An 18,884-nucleotide genomic window follows, 5' to 3' on the forward strand; every position below is an offset into this window, starting at 1 on the left:
TCTTCTTGGAGGTATGTCGCGCCAAGTATTTACTTTTTTTATAAGGCCGACTGATCTTATAGCCATTCAAAGTGGTCATAAGATCAATTGACCTTTAGGCCGTTGCCCTTATTTCACCCCACCATTCATAAACAGAAATTAAAATTGGTTAGCGAGTAAAACTAACAGGGACGTAAAAAAATTTTATTTAATAATTATTTATTAAAATCATTATCTATTTAAGTTTCTATTGAAGACATTGTTATATGTCTTCCGAAATGAACAAAGGACTCATCTAGGGAAGTTAGATCCAAAAAACGACGTATTCAATGAAAGTCACATATACGCTTACTTTGGCCAATATATTCAGGACAAAGAGCCCCCAAAAGTACAAAAATGACGTTTTTGCATCGGGTGGTTTCGGAAGCATAACTTCTGGGGCCATACTCACCTTATAAATACTGCGATGCTCCTTCTTTTCATTTGATAAGGTTTTGAAATTTTAAACATTGATATATTAGTAGAATAGCACATTATTCACATACCTGTATTTTGAATGCTATAGCCATCTTTCGGATTTACAATAGAAAGTATTCTAGAAAATGAAATAAATAATTTTAATGAAGAATTTTATTACCCACATTTTCTATTGAAGAGTATAAATGAAACTAATAAATAACGAGCAAAGCTTGCGCAAGATCACAGCATAAGACATTATCAAACAAATCACATTTTACCTGACATGGGATTGAAGATAGTGATTGCTTCTACTTAGAGTAAAGTAAAAGTTTCAAGAATTTCAAAAGTTATTGTAAGGCATCAGTTTTGGAGATATATTCTTTGCAGGCTTTTAGTAAGAAAATGAAGAATTCTGCAGAATATACACATTTTTAGCTTAAACAGAATCTTAGTTGTAATACGGCTTCAGGGTACTCATGTGGAAGAATTATTTTCCTAACTGGTCTTCAAGGTGGTTTTCTCAGGGTGACACGCTCACTTTACGTTTTTTTATAGTGCACCGCCAACTTCATGTACAGTTAGCATGCCACCCTGAGAAACCACTTTGGAGACCAGTTATGAAAATGATCGTTTCACACGAATTTGTCGTAAATTTGCTGTAGATAAGTGGCATATTTTATAAATTCGAAAATAAAATTAAATTACATTATCGATTTTAGAGAAAAGTTACAAACCTTACACACAGCGAAGCTTTTTAGGAATTATTTCTGGATTACTACGTTTCTTGATAGTGTGAAAACTTAACCAAATGCCAAAAGAATGTTTTCATAAAAAAACGAGAACGATAATACTCAATAGGATGCAAAGGTTAAGTTGGGTTATGTTGCACTGGCGGGTCCATGAGGACCTCACATTAGCTGAATGAGTTCGTAGTGTTACCAGAAGTTTATTTTAACGACCAAACTGAAAAACCCTATCAAAAACCAGGACGTATGTTATAAAATAACTCCGTCCCCTTGGCAAATACTAGAAGCTTTCTAGGACTTAAGCCACTTGCTGATTCTAGATCTGACAGCTGTACCACTAATAGCTAGAGTCTTAGTCTGGCAAGCGAAGAGCACGAGCACGAAACGTGCTCGATCGTTTCCTCCTCCAACCGGCACTTCCTACATCTGCTATCACTGACCGGTCAGAATACCCGTCAAGAGTCTACTTACTTACTTACTTACTTAATTGGCGCTTAACCGTCTAAACGGTTATGGCCGTCCAACAAGGCGCGCCATTCGCTCCTTCGCTTCGCCAACCGGCGCCAATTGGTCACACCAAGGGAGTTTAAATCGTTTTCCACCTGGTCCTTCCAACAGAGTGGGGGCCGCCCTCTACCTCTGCTTCCATGGGCGGGTTCCGATAGAAACACTTTCTTGGCCGTAGCATCATATTTCATTCGCATAACATGGCCTAGCCAGCGCAGCCGCTGCGTTTTAATTCGCTGGACTATGTTGATTTCTGCGTATAGCTCGTACAGCTCATCATTAAATCTTCTTCGGTACTCGCCATCGCCAACGCGTAGAGGTCCATAAATCTTTCGAAGAACTTTTCTCTCGAACACACCCAAAGCCGTTTCATCTGCTGTTGTCATGGTCCATGCTTCTGCCCCATATAGCAGGACGGGTACGATAAGTGACTTGTAGAGTATTATTTTCGTTCGCCGAGAGAGGACTTTACTTTTCAATTGCCTACCTAGTCCAAAGTAGCATTTATTGGCAAGATTGATTCTTCGCTGGATTTCAGTGCTGATGTTGTTGCTAGTGTTGATGCTGGTTCCCAAATAAAGGAAGTCTTTTACTATTTCGAAATTATGGCTGCCAACAGTAGCGTGGTTGCCAAGGCGCGTATGCGCTGACTCTTTGCTGGATGACAGCAGGTACTTCGTTTTGTCAAGAGTCTACAGTCCCTCTTTTTAATGATAGAAGCAACTTTGTTGGCCTAAGGTTGTAAGACCTACACATAATCTTCGACACTTTACAGCCCCGCGTTTGAACCCACGTCTTCCCCGTTTGGTCGACCATGTGCAGCTCTCGCCTTCTCTTAGTCTCGCAAATCTAATTAGGACGTCTACAGAGCAAGCTTTAAGAGATGCGCCCTTTTTAGCTAGTTCATCTGCTTTTTCATTCACATCTATTCCCATATGCCGTGGGACCCAATATAGATGTATGCTTCTCCCTGTGTGTTTTTTATGTGGCTTTCCGCCAAACAAGAACTCCATAATAGAGAATAGGGTTGACATTCGCTGTAAAAACCCAATGAGAAAAAGAAGGCGATAAACCCCTCGTACACCCCAGCATTCTTTTACATGCATAAAGTGCCGTTGAGTTCTTCTTCAAACTCTCCTCTACGTTGAGCTTCCATGACAGCTTACTGTCTAGGATGATTCCTAGACATTTCGGGCAAGGTTTCTCCTGTACGGTCCCCCTCATAACTTAGGCCTGGTCCAATTTGGGACCTTGTACCTCTTTGTAAACAAGACCATATCCGTCTTCTCCGCGTTGGTTGTCAACCCGACATTAGATGCCCAGGTATGAATATCCCGTAGCGTCAGATCCATCCAAGAGCTAATCGTTGGAAGGCACTTTCCATTTATTACGATTGCAGCGTCATCTGCATAAGCCGTAAGTTTTACGGATCCCCCTGAGCAGTTAGTTGACCAGCGTCCACAGCAGAGTGGATAGCACCCCTCCCCGCGGCGTGGCCCTGTCCACTAATTCGTGGCCTCATACAATCCTAATTGTGGGGTAATCTTCCTGCAATTTAACATACAGCCGATCCATCTGGTTAATGCTGGATGTACTTCAATGTAATTAAGATCATCCAAAATCGCTCATTTAGAAACATTGTTGAAGGCCCGGCAATGTATTAGAAGACTCCCAGAGCATACTTCTTATATTCCAAGACTTTCTCTATGTTTATTACCACCCTATGCAGTGCAGTATCTACCTCAACGGACTATTCACTTTACGTGACCATTCCCAGTTCTCTTTCTTTATTAGTCCCTGGACTATGTTACCCTTGCTAGCACTTTTTTCAACCGTGCTATTTCGGTGGAGCACTCTATGTCCGCACAGAGATTTTTCCATTAGATTCTCTTCACCCTGGAAGTTCCAAGCTAGTAGATTGTCAGTAGATCCCTGTACTCGTCCCGACACGCTTCGCTTTCCGCGGCCTTTGTCAGCCTAAACATTTCTTTTACTTGTTTCTTAGAAGAATCAGCTCCACATTGCTCCACCATGCCTTTGCTTTTCCCCTGAATCTTCTCAGAGGGCAAGGGTCTACGCAGTCATAAGCGTCCTTGTCAGGAATTTATTAGGCTCCTTCAGTTCGTCCATACAGGCAACCTCTTTAGGTTGTCCCAGTTTTGTTTTTACCTGTTTCTGGAATTTCGTCCAGTTCGTTGACATAGGGTTTCTAAAGGTTCCTCTTCTCTGCCCTCTTTATGGGGATGCTGGAGCTGATATACGCATGGTCCGAGAAGGATGGTCTATCTTGATGTATGATCTTCGGAGCTCAATGTAATATCAAGAACATTGCTGGATATTGGACCAATGTATGTAAGGACATTTGCCCTGTTGGCTATCTGCAAATTGGTTTGCAGCACGCAACAAAATATAGATTCGCCTCTCTCATTCGTATCTCATCCTCCCCACGCATTGTGCCCCACGCATTATGACCAACCGCCCTTTGCGCCTTCGTCCTGTACTAGCCTCTTGCACTCCAAAGGGGGAACCTCCGCAGTATGGGCCATGTAGCAGGATGCCAGGATAAATGCCTGCTTATTTTTCTGCTCAACGGCCACCAATACGAGGTCCTTAGTAGTCTAATTAGGCAGCATATATGAATGCAGCTGTTTTCTTACCATGACTGCACCTCGCACCCGTCATTCCGTTTGCGCTTAGTAAACGCCAAATCCGCGCGCGCTGAGTCCAGAAACCTTTTCTTCCGACGAGAGCCAAGTTGGTCTCTTTTGAGAATTTTGTTGTCTTTTTGTACAAGTGATCTATTGGTCAAAAAAATCTTTAAAAATTCTGTTTCTTTAAATACATGTAGTTTCTTATAGGAATAAGTTTAAAAGGTGGAATCAACAAACGTTTTATCTTTTTTGTTGAATTTTTTTTATAGAATAAGGTATTTTAATAAAAATGCTGAGTTGAATTAAAACGAAAGAGATAATGGTTTGCTAAAGTTTAATCGGTTGGGGAGGGGGAAGATGACACTAAGGTAGGTAAAAGAAGTCAGATGGAGCATCGCAAAAGGCGACTCGCTGCAGGCGAAATAATCGAGCGGCCCAAGGTAGGGTGGGCTTTCTGCGAGGGGTGTGTATGGAAGGTAATATAATGGTGATTGTGACATCCGCCCCGCATCAAGGTGGACAAGGGTTAAGAGCCCGACCTCTCGCCCTGAGCTAGCTGGGGGACATTCCACCTTGATTGCGCAAAGGAGCGGATTCACCTTTAACAGGTCTACGTGAGAATTATTATTAATATGGCCATATTAATAATAATTGTTTTAAGGTTTTAAGGCAACGTCTCGTTATTTACTTCCTTCAAATATTTAGAATTAATTTGCTATGCAAATATCCTCAAATCTTTTTTTGCTGGTATTTCATTATTTTTAGAAATTTTACCAAATTTCGACCTGTCAAATGCACGCAAATGCTTGCTATGGAGGTGGTCAGTCTTTTCCCACGAAAATGCTTAGAAGCACATACGAACGCAGTCGTGCCTATGGAGTTTCGCTATAAAAGAAAAATTATTGAAAACCCATTTCGAGAACGCGTTCCAAACACATACCATGAGTTTCTAACGAGTGCAAAACATGTCAAAAGAGATAAAATTAAAATAACTACTATCGTAACGTTATCTACATATATTATTATCTTATAAAGAGTATAAACAAAAAATAAATTCAAAGCGTCGTAGTATAGAAATGATTTAAAAACTGTCCGAGTATTAATTGGTCGTATCAAGGTGGCAAACACCCTACAGAAAACAGCAGTATTATATTTTAAATAATTTATACCTCATTTGTTGGCAATTTATTATCACAAACAAAATTTATAGCTGCGTCCGGCTCCGAGAAAATTGAGTGTCTGCTGGCTTAAGTTTCAAGCCATGTTATGTGTTAAAGCTATGCTTGGTACGGCGGTTTTCAAAGAAACTTTGGTTTTGTTGCTGTTTTCGTTCTATTTATAGAACTACAACGAATTAACCAATTTTGTCTGTTTGTATGATTTTTTTTAATAATCGGGGATTGCCCATATTGCTTTTTTTTAAATGTATGAAAACATTTATTTGAAGCAATTTTTTAATTTTATAATTTATTTAATAATTTGGGAAAATTTTAAACAACGTGACATCAGGACGGACAAGGCGACAGCTGTTTCGATTATACCTTGTAAATCTCTTCAAAGCCTTTTCTCCCGGGAGTGGGAGTCGAACTCGCACCCCTACGATAGTTGAAATGGTTGTAAACGCATTCAGCTACGTCATGCCTGTTGTGAAGTCTTTCCCAATTGCCTTCTTCTTTTTTTTTTTTTTGTTAATCAAAACTTGATATTTGAAATGAAATTATCTAATTTCCTTTTTTATTATTTATTCCCTCTAAAAAATGCCCTACAAGATACGTTTTGTGTGCATCAATTGAAGCCTGCAATTATTTCTTAGGCATTTCTGAAAGGGTCCAAGACGTGCTTATAGACTTACATAAATCTACGGTTGCTGCACAGGCCTTGGAAGAAGTTGTATAAAGAAAATGTATAATAAACAAATGAAAATATAAATTTTCAAACAAAAACACTTCAAGTTTTGCTTACAAGGGATATCTATATTATACATATAGATAAACCGTATTTCTTCTACAAAATTATTTTGTTGGTATTAGTTTTGTTTAACGCCACAATAGAGGTAGACGGTTGGCGCAAGGGAGCTCAAATGGCGGACGAGGCGATACATGTGTAGACAGATGGTTCCAAAGTAGTGGAAGGAGTAGGGTCTGCGGTATACTGCGCTGGTCCGGAAATAAGCAGAGCCTAAAGGCTGCCGGATTACTGTAGCGTTTTCCAAGCGGAAATATTAGCCGTAACCAAAGCAGTAGAAACTCTGGAAAAGAATAGCTTGAGCTGCAACCGTGTTATCTTTATATTGTCAGTCAAGCAGCAATTAAGGCAATAATCTCGCATAGCACAGCATATTAGAGTGTAAGCAGTCCCTGGAGAGAATCGGGACAGGGAGAAGCATACATCTATATTGGGTCCCAGGGCATATGGGAATAGATGGGAATGAAAAAGCGGATGAACTGCTAAAAAGGGCGCATCCCTTGAAGCTTGCTCCATAGACGTCCGAATTAGACTGGGCGAGATTAAGCGAAGGCGAGAGGTGCAAATTGTCGAAGATTATGTGCAGGTCTTACAACCAGACTAACAAAGTTGCTTCTATCATTAAAAAGAGAGGACTGTAGACTCATGACGGGTATTATGACTGGAAACTGCCTTCTGACGTCACATTCCCTTAAATTAGGCTTGGCCAGTGATAGCAGATATAGGAAATGCGGTTTGGAGGAGGAAACGATCGAGCACGTTCTGTGCTCGTTCCCTGCGCTTGCCAGGCTACAGCTGTCAAGTCTAGAAGCAGCAAGTGGCTTAAGTCCTAGGAAGCTTCTAGTATTTGCCACGAGGACGAAGTTATTTTATAACATAAGTCCTGGTTTTTGATAGGGTTTTTCAGTTTGGTCGTTATAACAAAACTTCTGGTAACACTAAGTACTCATTCAGTTTATGCGAGGTCCTCATGGACCAGCCAGTTCAACCTAACCTAATAAAAAATAAATAAATGTAAGGCGCGATAGCCTCCGAAAAGATTTTAGGCCGAGCTTCTCTTCCAATTTGCGTCGTGCTCCTTTTTAATTTTTCCTACAAATTGGCGGGACGAGACATACTTGTTTTATGCCGAATCCGAACGGCATCTGCGAGGCAGATGAGTTTTCACTGAGAGCTTTTCATGGCAGAAATACACTCGGAGTGCTTGCCAAACAATGCCGAGGGGCGACCCCGCTTAGAAAATTTTTCTTCTAATTGAAAAACCTTATTTCTAAAATTTTGATGTTGCTTTGCCCGGGGTGTGAACCCAGGGCATTCGGTGTGGTAGGCGGAGCACGCTACCATCACACCACGGGTGCCGTTCTACCTAACCTAGTTTTGTTTAAAATAAGTAGGGTGTTGTTAAAAAAACGTATAAATAAACGCGTTTCGATAAGTTAAATAAAAAACAAGATTTATTTAAAACTGGTCTTTGGTGAAATTTTATAAAATTATGTTGTGCGTTCCGTTTAGACAAAATAGTACGGTGATGTTTTGTTCCAAATATTATTAATTAAAGAATTTTCTTTCACCTTTTTATATAAAATTCCGACGAAATTACTCAAAAACTATGTATCAATCTATTGAAACAAAGATACATTTTTTCAGGAATGATACACTTTCGGATACAAAAAAATTGCGCAAGTGGCAACGCTGGAACATACATTCATGCTAGCGAGCATACTTACTACAAATGATTTGATTAATGAGTAAATTTAGTTGCATGAATATGTTGATTGTATATGTATTAACACAAAATGATACGTTTGCTACTATAAGGGTTTCTAAAATACATCTCGCTCTCCTATTTTTCGAAAATCAGAGAAATGTTTGTATTTCGACATGCTTCAAATACCATGCGCGCCGGATTTCTGCGCTAACGGGTACATATGAAAAAGTGTACATTAGGTTGCTTCGAAAAAAATTTTGTCCTTCTATCCTCTCAAATATTTCTATTTGATGTAAAAATAAAACCCTCGAAAAAACACTCTTTAATATATTGAGATCTTAATTACGATTTTTTTCCAAAAGCCATGGCTATTTGAAATTATGTTCTTTGACGAAATTGTGTATACAGTTACTATTTGACACTTGAAAATTCCTTTGAAATGATAATGCATAAATTCAAATAGCCATAACATTTCGTAATTAAGTTCTCAATATCTTAAGAGTGTGTTTAAATGATATGATTAGAAAAAAAATCATAAAAACTTTTGTTGTTGTAACCTCATTTAACTCAAAATCCTTACGTGGTGGGCAAATCCTGATCGCGTATACGGCTTGTACACAGCAATTTACTTCGGAATGATATATAAATTCGTTGTTGCAAAACCATGTTGACCTGTGTTATACTTTGCCTCAGAATTTCGTAAAGTTCAAAGACTAATCTTTGCGGAAATAAAAGATTTTCGTAAAAAATTGCGTAAATTCAAGTTAACGAAACGGAAAAATAAAAAAAAATAGAGTATCCCTTAGAGTGGAGTTATAGGAACCATCTTTGCTGAGGGTTTTTTACATAAAATAGAAACATTTGAGAGGATAGAGTTGAATTTTTTTGGCGCACACTAATACTATGTACAAACGCACACCAAATTGGCAATGTATACCATTTGGGCACTTTATTACGCAATTTATCATATAATAAATTGTAATAATAGATTGCCAATTTAACAAAAAATGCGTAATAAATTGTTTCAAACTACAAATGCAATCTTGTAAACAACATATTGATACAACTAAATTTACGCATTACTTAAATCATTGTACATACGAGTATGTCATTTAAGCAGTTTTTCATATAGATGCCTTTTACTCAATGCATCGAGTATATTTCACGTATTTTTACGGGGATCGGTAGATTGAGCTACACTGGCGCCATCTGACATGAAAAAATAGCCAACTTGGAAACTTTTGTTGCAAGCATAGCTTAGAAAGAAGAATTTGACATTTGCTTTGGCTAGGGGTCCTGGCACACTTTGCACGTGAAATTATTTTTTCCACTCGTTGGTAACTTTTCTAACATTTTTCACAGTTAAAAACTGCAATATATCAGATGAATAGGACAAAAAAGTATATTAAAAGAATATGTTAGAAAGTATTTTTCTTGCATAGTCAGAATGTTTATAACAGTGATTCGCAAAATTTTGTATGTGAATGGGCAAAGCGAAATAAACTTCAATTGCCAAGTCTCAAGTTCGTTCATATTTATAAACGCAACATGTTGTTGTTGTAGCGATAAGGTTGCTCACCGAAGGCTTTGGGGAGTGTTATCGATGTGATGGTCCTTTGCCGGATACAGATCCGGTACGCTCCGGTACCACAGCACCATTAAGGTGGTAGCCCGACAATCTCGGGAACGATTTATGTGGCCACATTAAACCTTCAGGCCATCCCCAAGTTCCATGAGGAGCTTAAGACAGGCATACCTACCGCGGGTATATTCTTACCCCCTTACCCGCTGGGGGTATAAACGCAACATCTTGGTTGATTGTGGCGATGTTACGGGAATGCATAAGCTTGTGTTAAACGCATCTATATGAAAAATTTCATTATTAAGCCAGCGGACACTCAATTTTCTCGGAACCGGACGCAGCTATAAATTTGGTTTGTGGTAATAAACTCCAATAAATGTGGTATAAATAGTGGAAGTCGTTCGGGATCTGTACGTCGTGTTTTCACGAAGTGTCTGCTGGCTTGAGACTTAAACCTACAGACACTCACTTTTCTCGGAAGCGGAAAAGCTATACATTTTTTTTTTTGCGGTAATAAATTGCTAAAAAATGTGGTATAAATTATTCAAGTCGTTCGGGAGCTGTACGTGGTGTTTTAACGAAGTGTCTTCTGGCTTCAGACTTAAGCCGACAGACACTCACTTTTCCCAGAACCGGACGCAGCATTAAATTTTTTTGCGGTAATAAATTGCCAATAAACGAGGTATAAATTATTTAAAATATAATATTATTACTTTCTGTAGTGTGACTGCCACCTTAATACGACCGTATAAATTCGTCATTTCGGGAACGCGTGGAAAACATGTCAAAACTTGTTTCACTGAAGGTGCAGATTCTATTAAGAAGCCTTGCTGAAAAGTATTTTGGCAGATGAATCAGGCGTTATATAATACCGGCGAAAAATTTTGCATAAAAATGGCACAATCGTCATTTCGGGTACGTTTCCGAAAATATGAGCTTTCTAAAATGACAATTAAAAGGACTTCAGCAACTTTTGATCCTGTTTAGATGAATTAATATTTACTGATGGCAGAAGCCGTGGTTACAATTAAACGTAAAACGATTAATTATGATTAGTATGTTTTAATTTTTTAAGCCTAATCGTCATTTTGGCAAACTAAAGCGATTATAAGAAAACTTCTTTAATTTTGAGTGTTCACCCCAAATTCTGTAAATTTCCACAAACTGCAACCTTTCTAAAGAAACCAAATGCATTTCAAATACTAATTGCATAATTTTTTGCATTACTTTTGGCTATAAATGGAAAATATGCCATCTGGCGCCCTTTACAGACATCTAAAATGGTAACGTAATATAAATAATGACAGTGAAAAATTACTTTAATAACGAATTTAAAATGACGTGAGCGCGGTTTTAATTCTTAAAATAGGTTTTAAGTTGGCGGCTGTCAAAAGTTGCGAAACATTCAAAAACTTGCTATTTAAATTCGAAAAACTTAAGAAACTAAAAATGCATATTGATATGTTTGTGACAAAAATTACGCGATTTTAGAATTTGCAATGGTTACTTGGCTCTACACATGCAAAATCAGTTAAATTTTTAATTAAGATTATTCCGCATTGAGAGATATTTGTGTGTATTTTAATATGTTAGTATCTTTTGAGGAAATGATCCTATATTCATTTTAGCATTATATACAGAAATAAATATTCAATGGAGGTAATAATTTACCACAGGAGTCGGTTGCTAATACATGACCAAAAATATCGGGAGAGGTGTCAAGAGACGCGTTTTTACCTCGGTAGCAATAATCCGCAGGAGTGAAAGAAATATTTTTACTCTCTCAAGAGATGTTTGCAAAATAAAAAGTTTAAAGTTTTCATGTGGTTGTTATAATTTTGATGATTTTGTTGTACACAGAAAAGGATTAACCTAAAAGTCGTATTTTCTTAGCGCGGCCGAAGGCCGCTAATTCAAAAAGGTATTCTGCCAAAAATACTACGGATCCCACTCCCAGTTTCGCAGCGGTTTGACGGAAATTTTTCGGTTTTTGGTGAATATATATTAACAAAAGAACAATTCTTTATGATTACTGAATTACATTATAGATATCTTGAATTCAATTATACTAGCATTCCCTTTTGTGTTTTCTTGTCCAATTTATATTTGGCAATTTTTTCCTTGAAAGATAGCATGAAATAAAAACGGCATACAACACCGTGGTGTGATGGCAGCGTGCTCCGCCTACCACACCGTATGCCCTAGGTTCACACCCCGGGCAAACCAACATCAAAATTTTAGAAATAAGATTTTTCAATTAGAAGAAAATTTTTCTAAGCGGGGTAGCCCCTCGGCAGTGTTTGGCAAGCTCTCCGAGTGTATTTCTGCCATGAAAAGCTCTCAGTGAAAACTCATCTGCCTTGCAGATGCCGTTTGAAGTCGGCATAAAATATGTAGGTCCCGTCCGGCCAATTTGTAGGGAAAATAAAGAGGGGCACGACACAAAATGGAAGAGAAGGTCGGCCTAAAATCTCTTCGGAGGTTATCGCGCCTTACATTTTTTTTTTTTATATAACAAGAAATAGCAACAAAAAAGACTTCTTGGTACGAACGCTGTTGTACTTTCCCCCCTCCTTTATCACCCTTAGTATATGTCGCGACTGACTTGAATTCAATGGTTGTCTAAGGTAAAAGGTTCTTACAGTTTGCCTTCTAGGTGATTCCTTTCCTATGGAAAACCATACTATATTCCCTTTACTTATGCTGATTTTGCAAAGACAAACAAAATTTGTCTTAACATGATGTCATTGAAAGTGCTGCATACTTATACAATATTGAGGTTAGCCATATCCCTATTCTGTTTAATTAAACTAAACTGCTTCAACGGTTAGGTTTTGCGTTCACACCTGCCTTAGTGCAACAACTTTTCCTTACAACGTTCTAAGTATGCAACGCAGTGCAACGTCGAAGTAAGTTTTATAAACAATCTGTAAATTTTTATTTTATTCAATTTCGGCTCAATTTTTCCTTTCGAGCCACTGTTTAGTTTTATATTATTGTAAACTGTAACTAATTATTACGTTCATTGTTGCAACCAAACTTTCAACCTGCATCTTGTACAAGCACGTAAATTTTAAAACAGCGCAAAAATTTAATTTTTTATTAACCTCAAGGCAAGATCTGCCTTGTAGGCTTTGTCTGAGTACAAGGTCCATAGGAATGATCGTGCGAGAGGGAATGGATGCGGACTCAGTGCAATATAATATTGTGGCGAATAGCATCACTATGATGTTAGTAAATAATCACAAAAACAAAAGGCCAGCATCCCCACTTATGTACAAGGCAACGAAGAATATTCCACACACATAACCAGCAGCTTGAAGCAAAGAGATTGTTCCACATACATATATGTAGCCGGCAGCTAAGAGTACACACGCATATACATAAACTACAGATATACATGTATACAGCTAAATAACCTAGCATAAGCTTCAACTGTTCTAGAAGGCATGTCTGTGAAACGTCTAGACCTTAGGAGAAATATGCGAAAAAGGCAACAGAGAGTATAAAAGCAGCGAAAGCTAAGGAATAACTAGTCAGTTTGATTTAAACAAACTATTAGTGAAGTATAATTGTGAAGTACTACTTCCAAAGTAGTCTAAATAAAGACCATTCTGCCATACTGAATATTGGAGTTATTTATTCGACAGTTCAACTATTCGAACGTTAGCAGAAGGTGCATAATTATCAGGAACTCCCCCAAAATTCGTTACATTATAATTGATCCTAACTTCGGCCACAGAGACAGTGCAAATTAACAAATCATCAACATCTATACTACCCTTAATCAGCGCTATACTCACTGGTGAAAACTGCAATTTTCTTAGAGATTTTAAAGTCCACCGCGATCTGAGGCATCCTAATTTACAAGCAGGCAGCAGGGGTGACAGGAAGCTGTCATAACTCGCCAGGCAGCTCCATCCTTAGCGTAGGACTCGTGAACTGCGTAACCTGGCAGCCGATGGTAACATTAGCATCCCACCACCTACCCTTGCTCCTCCTGCGAAGAGCCGAGTTCATTGCATCAAAGCAACGCACTTTCATGAATTTCAAAAACGAAAAGTGGGAGGAATATAAAGTATATATGCAGACGATCACTTTGCTGCCCTCCCAATCCCGACTGATGTTCGTCAAAGAGAGCGTGCTTTATGCAAGGTCATTGAATCTCTGTCGTCAGGTTTTGCTCCCGCTGGACGAATTCCGGAAATCTGGCCTTAGCGAGAGAAGTTGCTTTTCGATAGACGTTTTCCATCGGGAGATGATTCGGAAGAGTCAGCAAACAGCACTCACACTTCGATCATACTGGCCTATGCATGACGTCCGTACAGTAAGGAAGTGTCGCACACACTATTACCACACTGAACGGTTGAAAAATACGCACATATGAATAAAAAATTGTTCAGGTTGTGTTGAAGTTATTTTTTTTTTAAACAGCAAACTTATGGAGACAATGCTTGATTTGTGTAAAAATATTGAAATATTTTTTAAAAGAAAGGAGTGGCCCCACTAAAGATCCCTCTCTTTCAGCCGCGAATCAAGATTTAACACCGGTTATGTACCGCGTATCGAAAACAAAAACCTACGAGAAATGTTTTTAATTAAATCATCGTAAATTAAAACGAAATTTTAAACTTTTAGTCTAAGCTGATATTCCAAGTGCTCATCAGTGAGTTTTCTTCTGTACACGTTTTTAATAAGAGCTATAAATGAAAACACTAATTAACACATATAAGTTATTCCAAACATCGAGCACAACTTAAAGATTTCAGATAAAGCGAAGCTAACCACGAAAGCTTTCAATTGACCCCAGCGGATTAGAGGGTCAGAATATACCCGCGGTATGCCTGTCGTAAGAGGCGACTAAAATACCAGATTCAAGGGGTTGTGTAGCGCAACCCTTTTAGAAAGACGGGAGAAACCGATGGCCTGAAGGTTTAATGTGGCCATATATAAATCGTTCCCGAGATGGTCGGTGGTGCTGTCTTACCGGAGCGTGCCGGATCTGTATCCGGCAAAGGACCATCACATCGATAGCACTCCCCAAAGCCTTCGGGGAGAAACCTTATCACTATAACAACAACAACAACAAAGCTTTCAATTTTGCTTTTCTTCCATTTCATTAATTTTTGAACTTTCCAAAAAAGCAAACTTATTTTCGAAGAACTTTATATTTTTTTCTCAGGGGTAAGAATATTTACGCTCCTGTGGAGAGAAATGAAATGCCGACTTCTACCGATGCCAACTCTACTTTCCATTCAACCTGAAACATTTGGCATTCATAAGTATGTATACTAGGGCGGGTCGATTTAAAAATCGCTCATTGCTCTGTGAAAATCGTATTCTAGGGATCAAAATAAGAAACTTTGCCGAAGGAACCATACCTCTAAAACGAATTCTGATGTCCCCAATTTTGGTCGAACTTTTGGGTAGGGGCAAATTTTGAAAAATCCCACTTTGACCTATTTAGAGTGCTCCAATCGAGTCCAAATGTATGACCCACCCCCACTAACTTTGGAGGCCCGACCCACCGATGCCAGTGACACACCCCCTGGAACCCCCCTGGGGGTTCACCATACAAACATTTCAAAAAACCGCAGGTTTTGCACTTTACATGAAAAAATCAGCTAAATGGCTATGTGGTAATGAGGCCAATTGACCTTATGGCCATTGACCTTATGTCACCAAACCATCACATTAATGCGTTGTCATCGAGCCTTGATAGGTGTGCAAAGTTGCAATCAAACTTATCGCCATTTAAAGTGGTGATAAGGCCAATTGACTTTATGGCCGTTGACCTTATGTCACCACACCATCACATTAATGTATTGTCATCGGTCCTTGATACGTATGCAAAGTTTCAAATTAATCAGACTTCTAGAAACCGGTGAAAATTAAGCTCAAATATTCCGTTACATACAGGCCAAGCTAATAAAAGCGTGCTAAAAATTAATTTAACTTAGTAATAGAAAAGAAATTTAAAAAAATGATTAGAAATTAGGGTTTTAACAAATTAGGGTTTTAACAAATTAGGGTTTTAACAGGCTGGCGCAAATCCTTGGGCTGAACCCTCCCAGAGGGTGCCGGCTGGTAATATGCACAACAGTTTCCCCTTCCAGGGGAGTGCTAGCTAAGTTTAGGAATTATCTCCATTTGTGCCCCAGCTCCTTAATAGCTTAGGCATATGGAAATGGTATTTAAACGTGGCCTCAAGGTGGGAACTGGACCGCGCCCAGTTGAAAAGGTGGTCCACCCCTAATCCAGGGTGTTATGCGATTCCGTGCCCATTGGATGGTTTGCAGTCAGGGGCATCCGACTGTATTCTTACGGAGCCTCCCGGATACCGGTCCACCTCCGGGAATAACGGCGACTTGCTGCGGTATGGGGCTCTACCGCAGTCGACCGCATTGTTTCCCCTATCCCTTTAACTTCAGGCTGCCGAACGGTCTCACCTTAGTAGGCAGCTAAAGAACAAGATATTTTAATGAATAACAAAAACCTGGCCTCGGATCCCTGCACGGGTAAAGATGCCGCCCTTGGACTAGGCATTAAAAAAGTCCACAATTCGTCGGGAACCGCACTGACGGCGCCGACCAGGCCTTCACGGCAACAAAAAAATCTTCGGCCATCTGTGCAAGCTAGCGGAAGAACTAAACCCCTTGAGGGCAAGTCCAATTCCGCAGCAGCCGGCAAAGCTAGCCCCAAAGAGGGAAAGCAATGTCCGACTGAGCAAGCACAGGAGGCCCGTCCCACGCCCGTACCGGGCACCTCTTGTCAGCAGGTGGCTGGTAACAGCACTAAATCCTCCACGGACAAAAGTACTGCCTCCACCGCTGCAAAGTTACCTCGCAAGCCCGCTGAACCCCTTGAGGGTTCCAAGGCAAATAAGCGAATCCCGACTTCAGTCCGCAACCAGCGGAACATTCGCAATGCCCTCAAAATCGTTGAGAAACTTGGCAACTCTCCTAGCGACAAGTTGACGGCAGAGCAAAAAAGTTCTCTGGCCTGGGCCAGGAAGATTATTGCTGCCAGGAAGAGCAGCAAAAACAACCCCACCCCTTCCTCTTCTGCCACCAAACAAACTTCTGACCCGAAGATGCCGGCCCTTAAGAGACAAAGGTCTATGGGAAATGCCTCGAGCGATCCCAAAAGGCACCGGCCTTCGGCCTCTACTCCCCCTGCCCTGACCAAAACCTTCAGCGAGGCGGCTAAGGCCAACTTTACGCTGGCGGTTTTGAACCGCGGTCACCCGGATGGGAACATGACCCCGGATAACTGGAAGGATGTCCTTAACGGCCTTCTCAAGATCTTTAAGGACATCATGACCAAGCATCCGGGGCCGGCTCCCACTATCCGTGATGCCGGCTGGTACCAGGGAAGGGTCAAGCTTGTTTCCTGCGCCGATGAGCGCTCGGGCAAGCTCTACAAACTCGCCATAGCTTCGCTGGGACAGCTGTGGCCTGGGGCCAGGTTGGATGCGGTCGGTGTGGAAGAAATTCCGAACAGACCGAGAGCCTGGGCCTGGGTCCCAGACGGCATATCGGATCCTGGCGAGATCCTTGATACCATCGCGGAGTCGAATCCGGGGCTGCCTTCGAGCGATTGGAGGATAGTCCGGGTCGGCGAGACAAGGGCGAAGCAGCGTTATGTTGGTTTCATCATAAACGAGGCTTCTCTCCCTTGGCTTGACGAATGTGGTGGAGTATTAAGCTACGGCTTCTACTCCATCACGTTGAAAATTCGACGGGATGGTGCGAAGGAGGAAACACCGGACGAGGGTGGGCCTGTACCGCAGGGCGAGGGGTCAGACAGAAACACCCTGAGTGGATCTGCTGCCAATGGCACTGCGGAAGGGACCGCCACCGCTCCGGAGGATCTGGTGATCGGGGATACCGCCTCGAGCGAACCCGCAATCGCCACATTGAATCTCACGGTCCCATGCAACAACTTGAGTGGACATGGGGCCGATATCGAACTGGCACGTAGCACTCCGGATGCCGAGAGCGATACACTCTCGGTATCTGAGTTTGCGGGCCAGTTCTTTACGGGCATGGACGAGCAGCTTTTGCTGGAATCCGACCCGTCGGATGCCGAATTCGACGATACTATCGTAGAGGAGGCATCCGACGATGCGGATCAGCAGAGGATGGACGTCGATGCCACAAACGAAACGTAACGGGCGCGCAGGTACTACAGATAAACCTGCACCATTCTAAGGCAGCCTCGGCTGCCCTAATATTACGCCTCGGCACTACGTATGAGGACGTCGTTCTAGTCCAGGAGCCTTGGGTCGTTGGCAGCAAGGTCTGTGGACTCTTTTCTAAGGACTATCAGCTGGTGACACCGCCCGTGACAGGTAGAATCAGATCTTGTATTCTAGTAAAGAAAAATCTAGTATTTATTTTACTATCTCTTTTTAGCGACGAGGTCTTTACCTGTATTAGCCTCGAGCTACAGGGGCAAACAATCTGGCTGATGTCCGCATATCTATCGCACGATCGCCCAACTTCTGTGCAGGACCGGCTCTGCAAAGCGGTACGGGAGGCCCACAGTAAAGGGTTCCCGATAATAATTGGGGCCGATGCCAATGCACATCACACTGCTTGGAGCTCTACCGACATTAACAGTAGGGGTGAGTCTCTTTTTGATTCTATTATAAGTAACAATCTAAGTATATGCAACTCTGGAGACAAACCAACTTTCATCACCTCAAATAGGAAGGAGGTTCTAGATGTTACTCTAGTTTCTGGGGCATTCTCTCACCTTGTCAAAAATTGGAGAGCTTCCAACGAAAACTCCTACTCTGATCATATGTATATCATTTTCACTCTGCTCTTGCGTACACCGCCTAGGGTGGCTTACAGGAATAGGAGACGTACGGACTGGAACCTTTATAAAAAAGTCCTATCCTCTACTCTCCTAAAGAACGCTTCTCACGGTAGGCCGAGCCTACCGCTAACAACTGATGAAGCGCCTCCTTTAGACACAACATTTGCTTCTCTCGGTGAGCTAGATTCATCGTCAAAAATAGAAGAAGCAGTAGATCTTATCACCAAATCTTGTAACGCTGCCTTCACAGTAGCCTGCCCGGAGATTAAGGTGAGGGGAAAGAAGAAACCCTATTGGTGGAACCAAGAAATCTCCGAGCAGAGGAAAAACAGCAGAAAACTCTTTAACGAGGCTAAGCGCACGGGAATCTGGTCCCATTATAGGGACGCCTTAAAATCTTTTAAGAAGTTAATCCAGAAGGCCAAAAGGGACTCCTGGAAGAACTTCACTAATGACATCGA

General features: G+C 40.9%; 1 protein-coding gene across 4 annotated transcripts in view; it reads right to left on the reverse strand.

Moving 5' to 3' along the window:
- Positions 1-18,884, reverse strand: part of LOC137235728 (eukaryotic translation initiation factor 4 gamma 3-like) — a 938,449-nt gene that overhangs the window by 638,170 nt on the left and 281,395 nt on the right. For all 4 annotated transcript variants that reach the window (XM_067758596.1, XM_067758597.1, XM_067758595.1 and 1 more), the window contains one exon: positions 525-574. In XM_067758596.1, coding sequence (XP_067614697.1) covers positions 525-574 — 50 coding nt within the window. The remainder of the gene's footprint in view (positions 1-524; positions 575-18,884) is intronic.

Source organism: Eurosta solidaginis, unplaced genomic scaffold (genome assembly GCF_040869045.1).
Source record: "Eurosta solidaginis isolate ZX-2024a unplaced genomic scaffold, ASM4086904v1 ctg00001057.1, whole genome shotgun sequence".
Taxonomy (NCBI): Eukaryota; Metazoa; Arthropoda; class Insecta; order Diptera; family Tephritidae; genus Eurosta; species Eurosta solidaginis.